The following is a 17762-nucleotide window of genomic DNA, read 5'->3' as shown; positions in this document are numbered from 1 at the left end:
CGATCGATGCCGCATGTGGTGACAAATAAAACAATGCGTTGGTTGGTATATTGTTTAAGATATAAAGTCTATGCGGCGGATTTGAGAAAAGAGTTCATAATACAAAAGTACAATGAGTATGCAAGGAACGGGTTGAGAAGGGATTTAGCTAACACTTCCTAAGATTGCGTTCACGTTATGCGATCATACTACACACATGCGACAGCAAGTGATAACTTGTAGAAATACAAGTTATTTATGCTGTTTTATTTTGATATTGTGGTAAAAAGAAAGGAAAGCTGTGTTGATAGTATAAAAATTGGCTGAGAAATACGAAAATTATAAAATGTCGTAAATGCATCCACTAACCCCATTGCGATGGCGAAAGAGAATGTTTCAGTCTCTGTTTTACAGGAAATAGGTCACCGCATGCGTTAATGGCTCGAAGACAAAATGTACAACGCATCTACATCGCATGCGCCAATCGATCAAGAACGAAGAAATGATCAACGCAATGATGGCGCATGCGACGATCGATCATGGATTCTAGAGATCAACACATTTCAACCGCATGCGGTAATCAAAACAACAACACCGCATGCGGCAATCGATCGAAGATATGGAGAGCAACGCATTCACGAACAATGTTGACAAATGTACAACTTTCTGTTGTACGATTCTGACAGATTGATCATGGAGCAGAGAGGAAGAGTTTCCATTACGCCATGGCAGGAATTATCAGAATTATACAGTGGGACCACAAATTCAAAGAGCCAAGGTCTTGTCTATAAATAGCTTTCTTGAATTCATTGCAAAAGGGAGAGAGGCTGGTCTGAAGAGACTTTACAGAGAAAATCCAAGAGATCGACGAGACAAGGCTGAAAAGTGAGTCTCCGAGCAAGGAATTCTTCCGATTCCTGAAGCTGAACCTCTGTGCAAAAGGTCACTTCTGCTGGGAAAGCAAGCCTGAGAGGGAAGCTTTCCTCTCCACTTCATCCATACGCCGACAAGCAAAAAGTCTCTGATTGGGATCTATGTCAAGATGTTGACACGCTTTCCGTATTTGTTTCTATTCTTTAATTCATCTTTTGTGTTCATCTTCTTTAATCTCTCATTCACAAATCATGTATCAAACGCTTATATTTAGAACTAAATGTTATCATCATCATCATTATCATCTTTCTGTCCCTTTTCATACATTTATCATCCATTTTCTCCATCATGTGTTCTTAATCCCCTGGGTAAAAAGGAAGAATTAAGTGAGTGAGTTAATCTGTGTTAAGGTAACCAATTAAGTTTAGCTAAAGCATGCTTGACGACATCTTCACCTATGAGAGCAGAAGTGAAGATGTTATTTCGCCTATCGAGAGAGGGTTGGAAGAATGCGTTAACTAAAGCGAGAAGTATTTCCAGAGATGGAAATAACCTTGCATTCATCACGTTCATCTCTGTTTCACCATAGACGTATGGGAACGTGGCCGATCACTGAAAGGTGTATGCCAAGGGAAAGCAGAACCTTAGTTGCGTCCTTAATGCAATTGACAAACTTGCGATGTTCTTTCTCTTTACTCATTCTCTTTCTGACTCATTCATAAGACTTGCCATCACATTCATAGATTCTTTTGTACAACTTCACAGCCAGTCCTCGCCCATGTATCATAGTAGTTTATAAATTTACTTTATCAACACATTTTATTTTATCAACGCATTTTAATTCAGCGCAATTTACATTCAGCCCAAATTCTTTATTCTTTATTATAATCGGTCTCATATACTACATTAGTATCGCATCTAACGACAACAATCCCCGTGTTCGACCTCGAATCATTCTGAGAAACTTGCATTTGAATTATACTTGGTTTCAACGCAAGGAAACTTGTGACACGCACTACACATAACAGGTCGCATATACCACATTAGTATCGCATCTAACGACAACAATCCCCGTGTTCGACCTCGGATCATTCTGAGAAACTTGCGTTGGAATTATTCTTGGTTTCAATGCAAGGAAACTTGTGACACGCACTACACATAACCGGTCGCATATACCACATTAGTATCGCATCTAACGACAACAATCCCTGTGTTCGACCTCGGATCATTCTGGGAAACTTGCATTGGAATTATACTTGGTTTCAACGCAAGGAAACTTGTGACACGCACTACATCTTCGCATACTACGAAACATATCACTATCAACGCATACACTTAGAACGTAGTATTGCAATAGTATCTTTATCGCAGAGCACTTGAGCGCATAGCACATCATTCCATTCATTAATCAATGTAATAGATAAAGATAGATAACATTCCATTTTTATCCTCACAAGTTTATGGCAACATGAACTTGTTGCATAATATCTATCATCACAGTGCATGCAAAATAATAAATAAAGATTATAAAATTTCAGTCATCAAGTTTATGGCGCCGTTGCCAGGGACATGAGCTTGTATGATTCATATTCATCATTGTCCATATGCTTTAAAGATAATTTTTAGTCAACAAGTTTATGGTGCCATTGCCGGGGATTGGTAAAGGTTTAGTGTTGAATACTTTTGTGGTATTTTGCAGGACAGATCTCTGTTGTACTGTCTGTTTATCGCGAAGAGCAGGCTGACGGTTTATGAATACTGGAACTGATCTAGAATTCGAAGCTGACCCAGAGATCGAGCGTACTTTTTGCACAAGGGCACGCAAGAACCAAATTCGGCGAAGAAGAGTAAATATGGCTAACAACGAGAGGCCCGGAGGAAATTAAGGGGCGAATTGGCCAAATTGGCCAGCGCAAGATCCTATTTTTCTTGCTGCAGATTGCAATATTCCTATAAGGAACTATGCGGCGCCGAATCTTTACGACTTCTCGCCCAGGATTTCAAGACCAATGGTTGAGGAGAATGCAAGGTTTGAGATAAAGCTGGTCATGCTACAAATGATCCAAAATGCAGGAAAGAGTGTCAACGTCTTGACACAGATCCGGATCGGAGATTGTGCTTGCCGGCATGTGGAAGTGATGGAGAGGAAAGCTTCCTTCTCAGGCTTGCTTTCCCGGTAGAATTGACCTTCGCACAGAGCTTCAACTACGGGAATCAGAAGAATTCTCTGCTCGGAGACTCAGCTTTCGACCTTGTCTCGTAGTTCTCTCAGATTTACTCTGGACAGTCGCTTTAGACCAGCCTCTCTCCCAGAATCAGTATACGCACGTCTCTATGTATACATGTATATACCAGTATCTGTATCTATATATCTTTCAGCGAATTTGAAGAAGCTATTTATAGGCGAGGCCTTGGCTCTTTGAATTTGTGGTCCCCACTGTATAGTTATGGTATTTCCTGAAATGGCGAAATGGAAAATTTCTTCTGTTACGCAATCAATTCGTCAGAAATGCACAATTAAAAGCTGTGCATTTGTCAGAATCCTCCGCAAATGCGTTGCTCTTCACATCTTCGATCTATCGCTGTATGCGGTGTTGTTTTGATTACCGCATTGCGTTGATAGCTAAGCTCAAGATCGATTGTTGCATGCACGTCATTACGTTGATCATCTTTTCGTTCTTGATTGATGGGCACAATGCGACGTAGATACATTGTTTGTTTTATTTTCAAGCCATGAACGCATGTGGTGACTGATTTCTTGAAAAATAGAAACTAAAACATTCTATTCTACTATCGCAATGGTGTTAGTGGGTGTATTTACAATATTTTATAATTTTTGCATTTCTTAGCCAATTTTTATACTATCGACGCAATTTTTCTTTCTTTTAGCCACAATATCTAAATAAAACAGTATAAATAACTTGTATTTCTACAAGTTATCACACCCCCAAATTTAGATATATGCTTGTCCTCAAGCATATCTTCAACTAAGGCAATATTGTTCAATTCTTATCCTAACTTTGCGTTGATTGGTTGCTCCGAATGCTCCACCTAGGCAACATTACTTAACAATGCAATTTCCTTCTATCCTTTATTAATTCATAAACATGCTCTACTTTATTCTTCTTCTATACAAAAAATCTCTACTCCAAAATTCCTTTCTTGTTTTGAAAAGAATGTTTACCTCTTCTTGCAAAAACAACTTGGTGCGGCTGTATGCGGTGGTATGGTTTGCTTCATTTATTAGAGACCGTTGATCATGGGTACACTCTTTGATTTGGTTTGTTTCCATGGGTGTCATGCGAACATCCAACTATGGTTGTGTGCCAATCTCAACTTCAACTCTTGATTTTCAGCTAAGTTTTACTTTTGCTGGTCAGAGGAGTTGCCTCTTATATTCTTTATTATTTTTTTTCTTTTCATATTGCGTCGTTCTTGGAAACCCACCTTCGTTTTGGCTTGCTCCCATGGGTGTCATGGGAACATTCAACTACGAGCAGGTTCCTTTCACGACTTAACTCTTATCAGGTTGGGATTGTTTTTTAATTTTCCTTGTGCTGACATTGGAGTTGGTATGAAAATTGGTTTTTTTTTTTTTTTTTTTTTTTTTTTTTTTTTTACAATAAACGCATTTTTCTAAGGATAACCGCATCTGCTCAGACCTTCCCCACCCCCAAATTTAGAGATGTGCAAGGTTCTCATTACATTGTTTTGGACAGAATAGACAAACACTTAGTCAAAATTTTGAAAAGAAGGTTTGAGTAGAGTCTTAAAGGATAAAAGGTAATGCAGTGCTATTGCTACGAATTATCTAAGTGTTAGTCAGAAAATACAAAGTGTGGGAAATGTTGCTAAGGGTATGCATATTACTCATCATGGCAACGCAATTAATAACGCAAAATATAAGATAAAGAACATCGCAATAATTGACAAAGGAGGATAAGTAAGAGGCTAACACATACGAAAAGAATAGTTACTCAGTTATATTAAAATTAACCAAGTATACAAAGAATTACAAATATCGCAATACAAAATTTCAGCATATACAAAGAATCAAGAAATAGCTTCTATACATAAAAATGATGAAATGAATTTAATAAAAGAATGACCGCACCAAAAAATTTATAGATTTATTGAGGAGGAGGTTTAGGAGGCGGATTTTGTGGAGGAACGCAAGGAGCTTCTTCAAAATGCAGATGTTGCTGTAAATGCGGAGGCACCATGGGACCATGTAGATAGGCTGTCAAAAAGTTTAAGTACTCATGGTTGTACTCTGCCACTTGTCTTTGGTTCAGGTGGATCGTATAGATATTGCATTGAATGTTGATCAACACCTGCCGTGTAATTGCAACACTGCGTTGCAACTCTGCTTGGCTCTCGTGTAACTCCATTATTTGTTGGCAGAAAAATTCTTGTTGATGAGAGAGAAGAGAACGCATTTCTGCAAGGTTAGTAGCTAGGGATGCGATGGTGGGCTGTGCCTTCGATGTTTCACCATCAACGTTTTGAGGTTGAGCAGAAGTGCCTTCACCCAAATCATGTGGGTCGTTAACATGCAACGATGGAGGAGAAAAATGGGGTGGAGATGAAGGGGAAGAGGGTGCTGCTGGAAATGCCTTGGGTGAATTGGTGTCAAGAAGAAGATTAGTAAAATGTTCAGGGGGTGGGGAAAGGGGTTCTGTAGGAGGGCTTGGACGGCGAATAATCAAAGGTAAGGGGTCCAAGGGTACTTGATCTTACGGTGATGGCTCTTGGACTTTTTCCTTGCCTTTGTCAACCTTGCGCTGTTTCTTGGGCTTTGGCTGTTGCGGCGCATTTAAATCGATAAAGGGCCTTTTCAGTGGAAGCTCGGGGCAATGAGGGGAATCTTTGAGAAGCATTCTCAAGATCTTGATGTTGATGAGACCATGGACTTTCGGCATTGGTTCCTCTTCAATACCCACACCCAATGAGAGGCATAAGCTTGAAACTGTCCAAGGAATAAAATACTGGCCTCTTACACGCCCCACAAAACCACGAATCAGCTTTGCGATCAGTTGGCCCACATCTATTGGAATGCCGCGTGCTATGCAGTATGCGGCCATTACTCCATCCCTCGAAACTGTTTTGTCATGTGATGTAGGGATGGGTTGCCTTTTCACCAAATACTCCCAAAGCCGTGCTTTTGGAAGTAGTTTATTGGACGCAAGGTTTTGATGCCTTTCATAGATACCGACCACTGAGTGCCCGGTTGTGTTAATATCTTCAGCGCATCCTCCATTTTTTATTCTGAGAGATCATCAATAATTTTGTTACCTGATGCCTCCGAGATGTCCTTCATCTGATATAACTCATTGATGTCCCTTGCATTGAAAGGCACTACCTCCCCTTTCATGATCACCGCATCTTTGGTGGCATGAAGTCATCCATTGTAGAAAGCTCTCACTACCATTGGGATTACGATGGATGGGCATTGGCAGAATGTTTCCCACCCATGTTCCAACACAACACTTGTAATTAAATCCGGTAGTGGCGTTGGCGCAGGAAAGAACCCCATTTCCATCATCAAGTCGTCATTCTCTTTCTTCTTTGATGGGTGTTCTTTTGTCAACGCAGGCTCATTGCTTTCAACTTTCATTTTGCCCTTCTCTTTTTTCAACGCAAGGCGGGATCCTTGTCTTTGTCACCATTCCCGTTCCTTGCGCTGTTCTTCCTTTTCCCACTCTGTAATTTCTTTGCTTTTCTTCTCTCGAATGCGCTGCACATTTTCTTTGCGCCTTTTCTCCTTCTCTTCCTTCTTCTTCTTTTCTTCCTTTTCTTCTTCTCTTATTTCTCTTTCAAATTGCTCCAAGGCCAACAATATGCGTTGTTCTTCCTTGAGCCTTATTCTCTATTCTTCTACCAAAATTGCATTGTTACGATGCACTTCTTCATCGTGTAATTTTCTTCTTAAATTTTCTTCTGCGATGAATTTTTGCGCTCGTAACAACTTTTCTTGTTTTTCTTCTTCCTCTCTTCATCTCCTTTCCTTCTATTCTATTGCATTTTTCAAAATTTATGGGTCAACTGTTGACCCTTGCGGTGCATTCTCCTTGTGATGGCGCATAAGAGGGGTGATGTATGGTTCCTCTCCATCATCAGTCGCAACTGTTCTTATTTGCGTTCCTTCCTCTTCAGGTTGTGCTGATTCTCTTTGTTGCGTTGACACACCATCATCCACCCTTGCGGTGGTGGATTCTCCGTTGACTTCTGGGCTCTCAACGCTCTTTCTCTTTTCTTCCTTCTTCTTCAGGCGCTTCTCTTCCCGCCTGCGTTCCCTCTTCTCACTCGATTTTCTTTCTTTCTTTTTCTTCCTTGGCTGGTCTTTTTCATCTCCTTCTGCCCTCTTCTCCTTGTTCTTCTTTTTCTTCTTCTCCTCAGCTGTTTTAGGCTGCTTCTTCGCTTCCACCTCCTCCAAAGCAACCCTGATGAGTCCCTCATAGGATTCTGTGTAAATAGTTCCTTAGGATCCGAAACTGCCAGAGCATTCCTTCTCGAATCTTCTTCCATCTCTTCCTCCGAAGACAATGGCTGATTAACAACCCCAGCTTCGGGCAGCCCTCCCTCCTTCTCCATATTACTCAAAATGCTCCCGAACACTTCTCTGTCGTCTCTTCTTTTCTTTTCGCTTTCAGATGATAGTGTTGGGAGTGGGGCACTCTCCGTGCTCTGCCCCTCTCGGGTTTGGAGTGATTTGGCTACTACAGGCTTTCGCCGAGGTTTTTCGGCAATTCTTGGGATGGGTTTTGGTTGTGCAGCGAGGCAGCGGTTTGCTGCGAGGAATGCCGCCTCTCTTGTAGTTACTTGGGCTAGGGAAGGTGATGAGGGTAAAGAGGATGAATGGGAAGATTAATCGACCATGGCTGTAATGAGTGAAAGAGTTGAGAAAGTTCTTAGGGTTTAGGAAGAAATTTTGAAGGTCTGGGTATGCAAAGGATTCGCTAGGGTTTTCGTTTCACAAAAGATTCAAGTAGATGACCTAAGATGAAGGAGGAAGGAATTTATAGATTGGGCCTTGATGGGCCCAACGCAAATTCTGTCGTGGCAGGCTTCGAGGTACTCAAAAAGCCTACTGCCGCGCTCCTCACATTTATGAATTAGTAGAGAAGGACATCCTTTCATCTTCTAAGTAATCATTTCCTTGGAAGCCTAAACGATGGGACTACTCTTTTTGCAAAAAAGAATTTTATCTTTTGTGTTTTATTCGAATGGGCGCAAGGTTAAAGATTAACGCAATACATCCATTAACGCAAATGTAAATCTACAGAGGACAGGAAACAATGCATGTATCAGCGCAACACACCCCTCAACTCAACGCATTTCTGAAGTACGGGCGCACGGTATTTCTACTGGCGCAATACTATCTTGACATAGTGTGTTTTTGCTAAGGACGGGTGCAAAATATATACGTGCGCAACACACCCCTCAGCGCAATGCATTTGTGAGAGATGAACACAAAGTGTATCTTGTTAGCATAAGATGCACCCATTATTGCAATGCATACAACTAATGCAGAATAAGGAAGGAAATTGAACAAGACATGGAATAACGCAATTGAATTAAATGAGAAGTAAATTCATAAAGCAATAAAAGCTAGTTTAAGAAAGCAATTAAACATAGATTTTAGAGATGCTGATTGAAAGAAATTTCTCACGATTACCGCAATCCACACCTCTGCAGGCGGTCAAACTTGCCTGCACAATGTCATCAAGGACATTGTTCACCTAATTGCCTCATCCCGCAGTGTGTACGAGAAGAGATACAATCTAATTCTTTCGGGAGTCACACCAGGTATAGAGAATGCGTTACACATTTCTACGAAGGTGGTCAAATGAGCATGCGGGTCTTCTTCTATCCCGTATTTTGGATCATTTGAAGCACGACCGGCCTTATCTCAAACCTTGCATTCTCCGGATTGAGAAAAACAAATGATCCATAACAAACAAAGTGAATGTGATTCTTGAATGGATGAACATGCTTAGTAATGAATCATGCATTAAAGCAAAAATGAGTCATTTAAAAGAAAAATTTCAAGATCATGATATTATGTTTCTTTAAAAAATAAAAAAGTATACCATAGAAGTGTATAAGAGCCTAATGAAGATATATTTAATCAAGATCATAAAATCCACATAACCCGAGCACAAGTGCTCAAGGGTTGCAGACATGCAAAGATCATAGAGTCAAATTTTTTGTAAAGCTCAATTTACAACTGAAGAAAATAAGCTCAAACATTCAACATATTCAACAGCTGTTCACATTTCTTTAACTTTTTACAGTTTTTTATTGTAACTAATTGTATCAGAAAATAGTATAAGTACTCATCATTTACAAATTTCGTAGCACACAATATACAAAAAGGCTTCAAGAAAGCTTGAAATCTGTAAAAAGAAAAGCTGTGACTTAGCTCTCAAATAAAGATCTCTTCTCCTTCCCGTGGATGTAGGCATCATTTGCCGAACCACGTATATCATTGTGTAGAACTCTTCTTCCTCATTTCTTCTACAAGATTGCATGCTCTTTATCGCCGATTGTTTACTCAAGCAGTCGCACGAAACAAACAGAAAAGATTAGGGTTAGAAGAAGCTCTGCAATATCGAAAGAGAGAACGAGAGAGAGAGAGAAATTAATTCTGTAAAATCCCATCAGAATAAGTTTTTTTCTTTCACTTCCATCAGGTAAAGGTTATGGAGTAAACCATGTGGAGCACATCAACTGGAAGTTCATGGACAAACAATAGCCAAGAACTCTACCAAACCAAATTCATTTTGGGGAAAAATTCTTGGACTCACGAATTGGATCAACAAAGCAGGTCCACAGTATTCATCATTTGGGCTTTTAATATTCATTCAACAAGAAGCAGGCCTAACAAAGTGGTATTAGAGTAAAAGACTTATAAGATTGCAGTTCTTGAAGATTCAAGATTCAAGTTTTTCATTCAAAGAAGTCAGTAGCAAGATTTGAAGTAGAGAAATTCGATGGCAAAAGAGACTTTGGCCTGTGGAAGGCCAAAATCAAGGCGATTCTCAGCCAGCAGAAAGCTCACAGAGCCCTCCTTTACCCATCAACACTCCCTGCCACTATGACAGCCCAAGAAAAAGGAAACTGGGAGCTGACAGCCTATGGTACGTTGGTTCTAAATCTTAGTGACAGTGTTCTTAGACAAGTTTTAGATCAAGAACTGTCTATAGGATATGGACTAAACTAGAAGAGTTATATGCTACTAAAGATCTTCCTAGTAAAATGTACCTTAGGGGGAAATTATTTACATTTAAAATGGATTCATAAAAAACTTCAATTGATAACTTAGATGAGTTCAAGAAAATTGTTGTTGAATTTAAAGCTCTAGGAGAAAAACTTGGTGATGAAAATGAGGCTTATATGCTTCTAAACTTTTTACCTGAACCCTATAAAAAAAATTAAAAATGCTCTAAAGTATGGAAGGGATAGTATAAGCATAGATACTATAATTTCAGCCCTAAGAACTAGAGAGCTAAAGTTACAGATTGATAGAAAGGATCATCCTAGTGGTGAAGGGTTATTTGCTAAAGGAAACTTCAAACAAAATCATTCAAAGGACAGAAAACCACATAACTCAGATGATAATAAGTTTAAATAGAAAATAAAATGTAAGTATTGCAAAAAAAAAGGACATTTAATCAAAGATATTTTATCTTAAAAAGAAAGAACCAAGAAAAAGAAAAGGACTCAAAAGGCAAACAGCCCGAAGCATCTGTTGTAGAAGGTTCCTTTATCTACTCAGATGCTTTCGCCTCAACTTTAGACAAATCTAACCATGTAAATCCTCTAGGAAAACATGATTGAGTCCTAGATTCTGGATGCTCCTACCACATGATCTCAATGAGACCATGGTTCAACACCTTTAAAGAAATTGAAGGAGAAATGGTGTATATGGGAAACAACCAAGGCTATGGGATAGAAGGAATTGGCTCTGTTTCCATGAAACTTAAGGATGGAACTACTAAACTCCTTAGGAATGTGAGATATGTTCCACTTCTTAAGAGAAATTTAATCTCCTTAGGTATGCTTGATGCAATTGGGTGTGAGTATAGGGGTAAAGGAGGAACCCTTGAGGTGCTAAAGGATTCTAAGGTGATATTAGTTGGGGAAAAGATAAATGACTTATTTGTGGTCAAAGGAGTTGAAATATGACAGGGGCATATGTTGCCACCATAAATGAGATCACAGAGGCTGATGTTTGGCACAAAAGATTATCTCACATTAGTGCTAAAGGCCTAGAAGTCCTATCTAAACAAGGGATTCTACCTAAAGGTCTCTCAGAAAATCTAACCTTTTATGAACACTGTGTTTTAGGAAAAGCCACAAAGCAAAGTTTCACTAAAGTACAACATACCACAAAAGCTATCCTAGATTATATACACTCTGACCTATGGGGTCCAGCTCCTACACCTAGCCAAAGTGGCTCAAAGTATTTACTTTCTTTTACTGATGACTTCTCTAGAAAAAGTTGGGTCTACTTCCTTAAAACTAAAGACCAAGTGTTTGATAGGTTTAAGGAATGGAAACTCATGATAGAAAAGCAAACTTCTAAAGAAATTAAATACCTAAGAATTGACAATGGACTGAAATTTTGTAGTGATGAGTTTAACAATTCTGTAAAGAAACAAGAATAACTAGGCATAGGACTGTTAGATTCACACCTCAACATAATGTAGTAGCTGAAAGACTAAATAGAACAGTCATGGAAATGGTTAGATGTCTTTTCTCAAATGCAATTCTTAGTGAAAAATATTGGGCTGAGGCAACAAGCTACACTGTGTACACCTTAAATAGATGTCCTCATTCCTCCCTAAACTTTTTAACTTCTGAAGAAAAATGGACCACATATCCACCTAACCTAAAAAATCTAAGAGTATTTGGATGTGTTGGCTATATTCACCAAAATCAGGGGAAACTAAATTCTAGGGCAGTAAAGTGTATGTTTGTTGGGTTCTCAGAAGGTGTCAAAGGCTTTAAGATGTGGAATCCTATTGAGAAAAGGTTTGTCATAAGCAGGGATGTCACTTTCAGAGAAAAAGAGATGTTTATGCAAAAAGAAAAGACAACTTATGAAGTTCCTAATAGCCCTGATACTGTTAGGATTGAGGTGGAGACACCTAAAGATTCTTCCACTAGTCATAACCCTCCTATTGAAACTGAGGAAGAAGAAGAGGAAAACTCAAATGAACATACTGGGAATACTGAAGTTGTACCTGATCTAAGTCAGTATTCTTTGGCTAGGGATAGACAGAGAAGAGTGATAGATCCTCCAGCTAGGTATACTAAAACTTATTACATGAACCTAGTCCTAAATGGCACAATAGCTCATAATGACCAAGAATCAGCCACTTTTGAAGAGGCAGTAAATTGTCATAATGCTAGGTCTTGGATTCAAGCTATGTGTGAAGAAATGGAATCACTCACTGCCAATAATACTTGGACCCTAGCCCCTCTTCCTAAAGGATGCAAACCTATAGCCTCTAAATGGATATATAAACTAAAGGAGGGTTCTACCAAAGAAGAAAAGCCTAGGTATAAGGCAAGGCTAGTGGCTAAAGGGTTTACACAGAGGGAAGGCATAGACTATTCTGAAATTTTTTCACCAGTATAAAACAAATCTCTATTAGACTTCTTTTATCTCTAGTTGCTCAGTACAACCTTGAACTAGATCAACTAGATGTTAAATCTACTTTCCTTCATGGAAATCTATAAGAGGTTATTTATATGGTTCAACCTAAAGGGTTTGAAGAAAGAGGGAAGGAAGACCTATATTGTCTCCTAAACAAGTCTATATATGGTCTTAAACAATCCCCTAGATGCTGGTACAGAAGGTTTAATGATTACATAGAGAGTATTGGATTTCAAAGAAGTTCCTATGATCTTATACTAATTCAACTACCTATAAGGACAAAGTCTATCTACTACTCTATGTTGATGATATGCTACTAGCAGGGAAATCTAAGGAGGATTTAATTCATGTAAAAAATCTCCTAAAGAGAGAGTTTGACATGAAGGATTTGGGTCAGTCTAAAAAGATCCTTGGGATTGAAATTAAAGAGACAGGGCTTCCTCAACTCTAACCATTAGTCAATTAAGCTATTGTGAAAAAGTAATTAACAGATTTAATATGTCTAATGCAAAACCAGTCACTATACCTATTGCTAGTCATTTTTAAACTTTCCTCAGAAAACTCACCAAAAGAAACAGACATAGAACATTTGACTCAAATGCAATTAATTCCATACAATCAAGCAGTAGGGAGTCTAATGTACCTAATGATATCCATTAGACTAGACCTATCATATAACACTAGTCTTGTTAGTAGATACATGTCTAACCTTGAAAAAAGGCACTGGAAAGCAACAAAATGGATTTTAAGATATCTAATTTGGTCTAAATATCAAAATTAACATATCAAAGTACTAATGAAACAAATTTAGAGCTATATGGATATGTTGATTCAGATTTTACAAGTGACCAAGACAAAAGAAGATCATTAACAGGTTATCTATTCTTATTTGGCCCTAATTTGTTGTGTTGGAAAGCAAATTTACAGTCAATCACAGCATTATCAACCACAGAAGCAGAGTACATAGCTTTATCAGAAGAAATAAAAGAAGCACTATGGTTAAAAGGGTTGATGAAGGACTTTGGTATTAATCAAACAGTAGTAAAGATCTATTGTGATAACCAAAGTGTCATTCACCTATCCAAAAACCCTCAATATCATTCAAGGACCAAACATATAGATATTAAATATTACTTTGTAAGAGACAATATAGAGAAAGGAGAAGTCGAGGTGCTTAAAGTTCATACCACCGTAAATGCAGCCGACATGCTTACCAAACCTGTGTCCAAACTCAAGCTAGCAAATTGTCTTGGTCAGATCGACTTCCAGATTCCTGAAAAAGGGTGAAGACATGTCAAAACTTGAAGGAGAAGAGCTTGCATGTTGAGCTTAAGGTGGAGATTTGAAGAAAATAAGCTCAAACATTCAACATATTCAACAGCTGTTCACATTTCTTTAACCTGTTACAGTTTGTTATTGTTACTATTTGTATCAGAAAATAGTATAAGTACTCATCATTTACAAATTCCGTAGCATACAATTACAAAAAGGCTTCAAGAAAGCTTGAAATCTGTAAAAAGAAAAGCTGTGACTTAGCTCTCGAATAAAGATCTCTTCTCCTTCCCGTGGATGTAGGCATCATTTGTCGAACCATGTATATCGTTGTGTAGAACTTTTCTTCCTCCTTTCTTCTATAAGATTGCATGCTCTTTATCGTCGATCGTTTACTCAAGCAGTCACACGAAACAAACAGAAAAGATTAGGGTTAGAAGAAGCTCTGCAATATCGAAAGAGAGAACGAGAGAGAGAGAAAGAAACTAATTCTGTAAAATCCCATAAGAATAAGTTTTTCTTTCACTTCCATTAGACAAGGATTAGTGGAGCAAACCACGTGGAGCACATCATCTGAAAGTTCATGGACAAACAATTGCCAAGAACTCTACCAAACCAAATTCATTTTGGACCAAAATTCTTGGACTCACGAATTAGATCAGCAAAGCAGGGTCACAGTATTCATCATTTGGGCTTTTAATATTCATTTAACAAGAAGTAGGCCTAACAACAACCCTAATAAAAAAAATGTTAAAGAACATGCAATGTACCCCACCCCAACTTAAAAATTAAACATTGTCCTCAATGTTTATAAAACTAAGATATGAGCGAGAAGAAAAAAACAAAAAGAACAAAAAACTCCCCTGATTTCGTGCAATTGGTGGTGGTAGAAATTTTTCCTTGTTTTGTTTTCCTTGTTTTGTTGTTCTTTTCCTACATCAAGTTTTGCTTTTTCTTTCATTTTGTTGTTCCTACAAAATAAGAGAAAAGAAAAGAAAAGAAAAGGAATAGAAAAGCTACAAGAAAAGAAGAAAGTTAATCTAAAATTTATTCCTAAAAAGAAAATAAAGGAAAGCGAACAAAAGTTGTTTTATTTTTTTCACCTGGCTACCTCTAGGAAGAGCAAATTTTTAACATTGATTGCTCAATGCGACCCATCTTTTATGCTTTTCAAGGTACATAAAAATTTTCATACTTCTTCAGTCCTCTCTTAGATGAATCTATATAGCCTGGAAGGGCTATAAGAGAACTCACCCTTCGGCGAGAACCAGACAGGTCAAATTTGGATTTTCTAATATTTGGCAAAAAAGAGAAAAAGAAAGAATAAACAAACTCAAATGACTCGAAAGAGTTGAAAGAAAGAAAAGACTCAAGAATGGACTTTGGCTCATAAAGAAAATATGAGCAATAATCAAAGATGCAAGAAATACCAGGACAAAGTATGGTTCTAGGCTTGGAAGCCTCTAACTGTTTTACCTTAAATTCTTTAAGGTGTGGAGCTGGCTCATACTTATCCTCACTTACTTGTTCTGAACATGGCGTGGGATAAATATCATCTTCATTGTCGATCTAGGAAAGCTCCTCAATTAGATTGGCTTTAGTGCCACAAATGACGGTAGGCTCTGATAGTTCTCAAATGTCAGCATGAAGTGTGTAAGCTCAAGGGTTTGTTTGATGGAACTCGAGACATACGAAGCGGAATTAGGATCTAATTACACTCTAATTGCTTTTAATTAAAAGGAATTATGCATGCAATTGAAGGAAAAACAATAATTAAAAAGAGATGAGATACAACCTTTGTAGCTCCCGAACAACGCTTTCTCTCGTCGAATCTCGACCCAAACTCTTCCGGACCACCACTAAAGTTGACCTACTATCCTCTAGACTCACCACTGGGTTGTGAGACCCAGTGGATGAAGAACCCCGAGAGAGAGAAAAGAGATGGAAAAAAGGAATGAATTTGGGTTTTAGTTTGGGTTTTCTTTTTGAACTTCACACAAAGAAAAGAGGTTTTTTCCAGCCCAAATTAAAAACAAAATTGGCAAATTGTCAAAAGTCTTTAATTTAAATTCAAAAGCCCATTTTATAGAAAAAACCGTGCAACAATTGCATGAACCAAATCCATAAAAACCCAACACCTATAATCCACTATCTTAGTGGGCTTCATGTCTCCACTATAAGCCAACACCTAGCCCACTATTTTGTTAGTAGAATTATCCAACAAAAGTTTGGATTTTCCCACTAACTATAATCAAAGAGCAAAATAGTCATTTGGTCAAAGTCAAACTTTGACCAAAAAGTCAACATTTTGACTTTTTATGATTTTTTCCGTGTTGACTAATTTTGACCTCCTGAGCATGAATCCGCATTCATTTTCTCAAAATTCAAATCACATTTGAATCTAAGGTCGGTCAAAGTTTGACTTTTCAAAGTCTAAAGTCAACTCTTTGAGTTTTTACATCTTTAACCATTTCCATCATTTCCGAGCTTCCGAATATGAACGTATTCATATTCTTGATATTTAAATCACATTTAAATATTAAAGTTGTATCTCTAAACTGAAAAACCCGACCACTATATCACATATACTTGTCGGGTTTCTCTCTCTTCACCTAATTCGAACAATTCGAATTATTTTATCATATTGTTCTAAGTTTATTCCCTATGGGCTAGTAGGGGAACCTAATGGACCTATAGAACATGGGCTCCAACGGTCTGAGATTAGCTGGCTAAACTCTTTAGACGGAGCTAATCAACATTCGTTAACTAACGGGTCATTCCACTAGAGTCCCGTAGTTGCACTCCCCTCACTATAGATATATTTGTGTCCATTTGATATAACTATGATTAGTAAGCTAATCCTTCACAGGTTGTTCGTAATCTCGGCTAGGTCATAAAAACCGTTTTATCCCCAAGACTACATCTTGTTCCTTAAGTTCCACTGATCCTCTAATGAACAATTGGTTTAAGGTTCAACCTATAAACCGAATCCTTCTCGGGCCAAGGAGAGGGTGGGGCCCCTTGTTCAAGACCTGGATTCAATACTAAAGGGAACAACCTATTTACTATCCCTATAACGGGTATGAGTGAATTCTGTCTTGCATCTTATGTTCCCAGCTATCCACTTGATCTTACCCTTGAAATGGGAGGCTTATTGGACCAGTGATGATGAGCTGCCCTCACCTATGCAGATCTAAGGATAATTCCAAGTAAACAAGAGTTCATAGTTAGCTTAGGATTAAGATTAAGTTACCTAGGTCATCAATTAACGAAATAGTCAGTTTTATACATAAAACGACATTTAGAACGTAAAAAGTGACTATTTCATGGTCCAGTCTTATGCAAACTCATTGCATAGGATGCCCCCACTCATATATCTCTATTTGAACGATTTAGGATGACATCGTTTGTACTAACTACAAAGTGGGCCGCATTCATAGTGTCCCCAGAATAAGGCGCCCAACCTTATTCATATACTATAGACCATTTTGGCTATATATTTGAACTTGATCCATATTTATGTCACTACATAAAGTTCAAACTACATTAAATAGCCTCAGGACCTTAGTTTATTGGATTCAACATTACAATTTCAACAATAACTTTATCGAAAAACAAAACAAAATATGTTTATTAATTTACAAACTACGAGTTTTAAGACATAAAATCCAACATTGTTGGACCTCAACTGAGATGGGGGCTTGAGTCTCTAGGTGAAACTCAATTGCATCCTGCTCACAATCAAAAAAACCATTAGCAAGTTCACACATTACTAAATCCAATGTCGTACTTTGATAGGAATTTTGAAGAACCAGTGGCTCTATTAGATTATCGATGTAGATTTCTCCACCGCTTAACTCAGTATTCTCAGAAAATGTATCTTCCCAAGACTCCTCGACTCTCCTAACTGAATCGGTAATCTGGGCAACGATGCCACACAGATTCTGAATGTCAGCTCTGACTTCATGTC

General features: G+C 38.1%; 1 protein-coding gene across 1 annotated transcript; it reads left to right on the top strand.

Annotated features, from left to right (window-relative positions):
• Window positions 1–11593: 11593 nt before the first annotated feature.
• LOC150038917 (uncharacterized) lies at window positions 11594–13807 on the top strand. The gene is made up of 2 exons (XM_090315014.1): window positions 11594–12398; window positions 13356–13807. The coding sequence occupies exons 1-2, from the start codon at window positions 11594–11596 to the stop codon at window positions 13805–13807; spliced, it is 1257 nt and encodes a 418-aa protein (XP_090171140.1).
• The last annotated feature ends 3955 nt before the right edge of the window (window positions 13808–17762 follow it).

Source organism: Benincasa hispida, chromosome 1, assembly GCF_027475165.1.
Source record: "Benincasa hispida cultivar pf3 chromosome 1, pf3_genome.v1.1, whole genome shotgun sequence".
In the NCBI taxonomy this organism is placed as follows: Eukaryota; Viridiplantae; Streptophyta; class Magnoliopsida; order Cucurbitales; family Cucurbitaceae; genus Benincasa; species Benincasa hispida.
The sequence above is the reverse complement of the archived record's forward strand: the minus strand, read 5'-3'. Positions and strand labels throughout refer to the sequence as shown.

Coding starts and splice junctions, on each gene's coding strand:
- LOC150038917 (XM_090315014.1), top strand. CDS start 11,594: ATGGAAATGGTTAGATGTCTTTTCTCAAATGCAATTCTTAGTGAAAAA. Junction 12,399..13,355: donor GATATATAAACTAAAGGAGG/GTTCTACCAAAG, acceptor ATGTTGATTCAG/ATTTTACAAGTGACCAAGAC.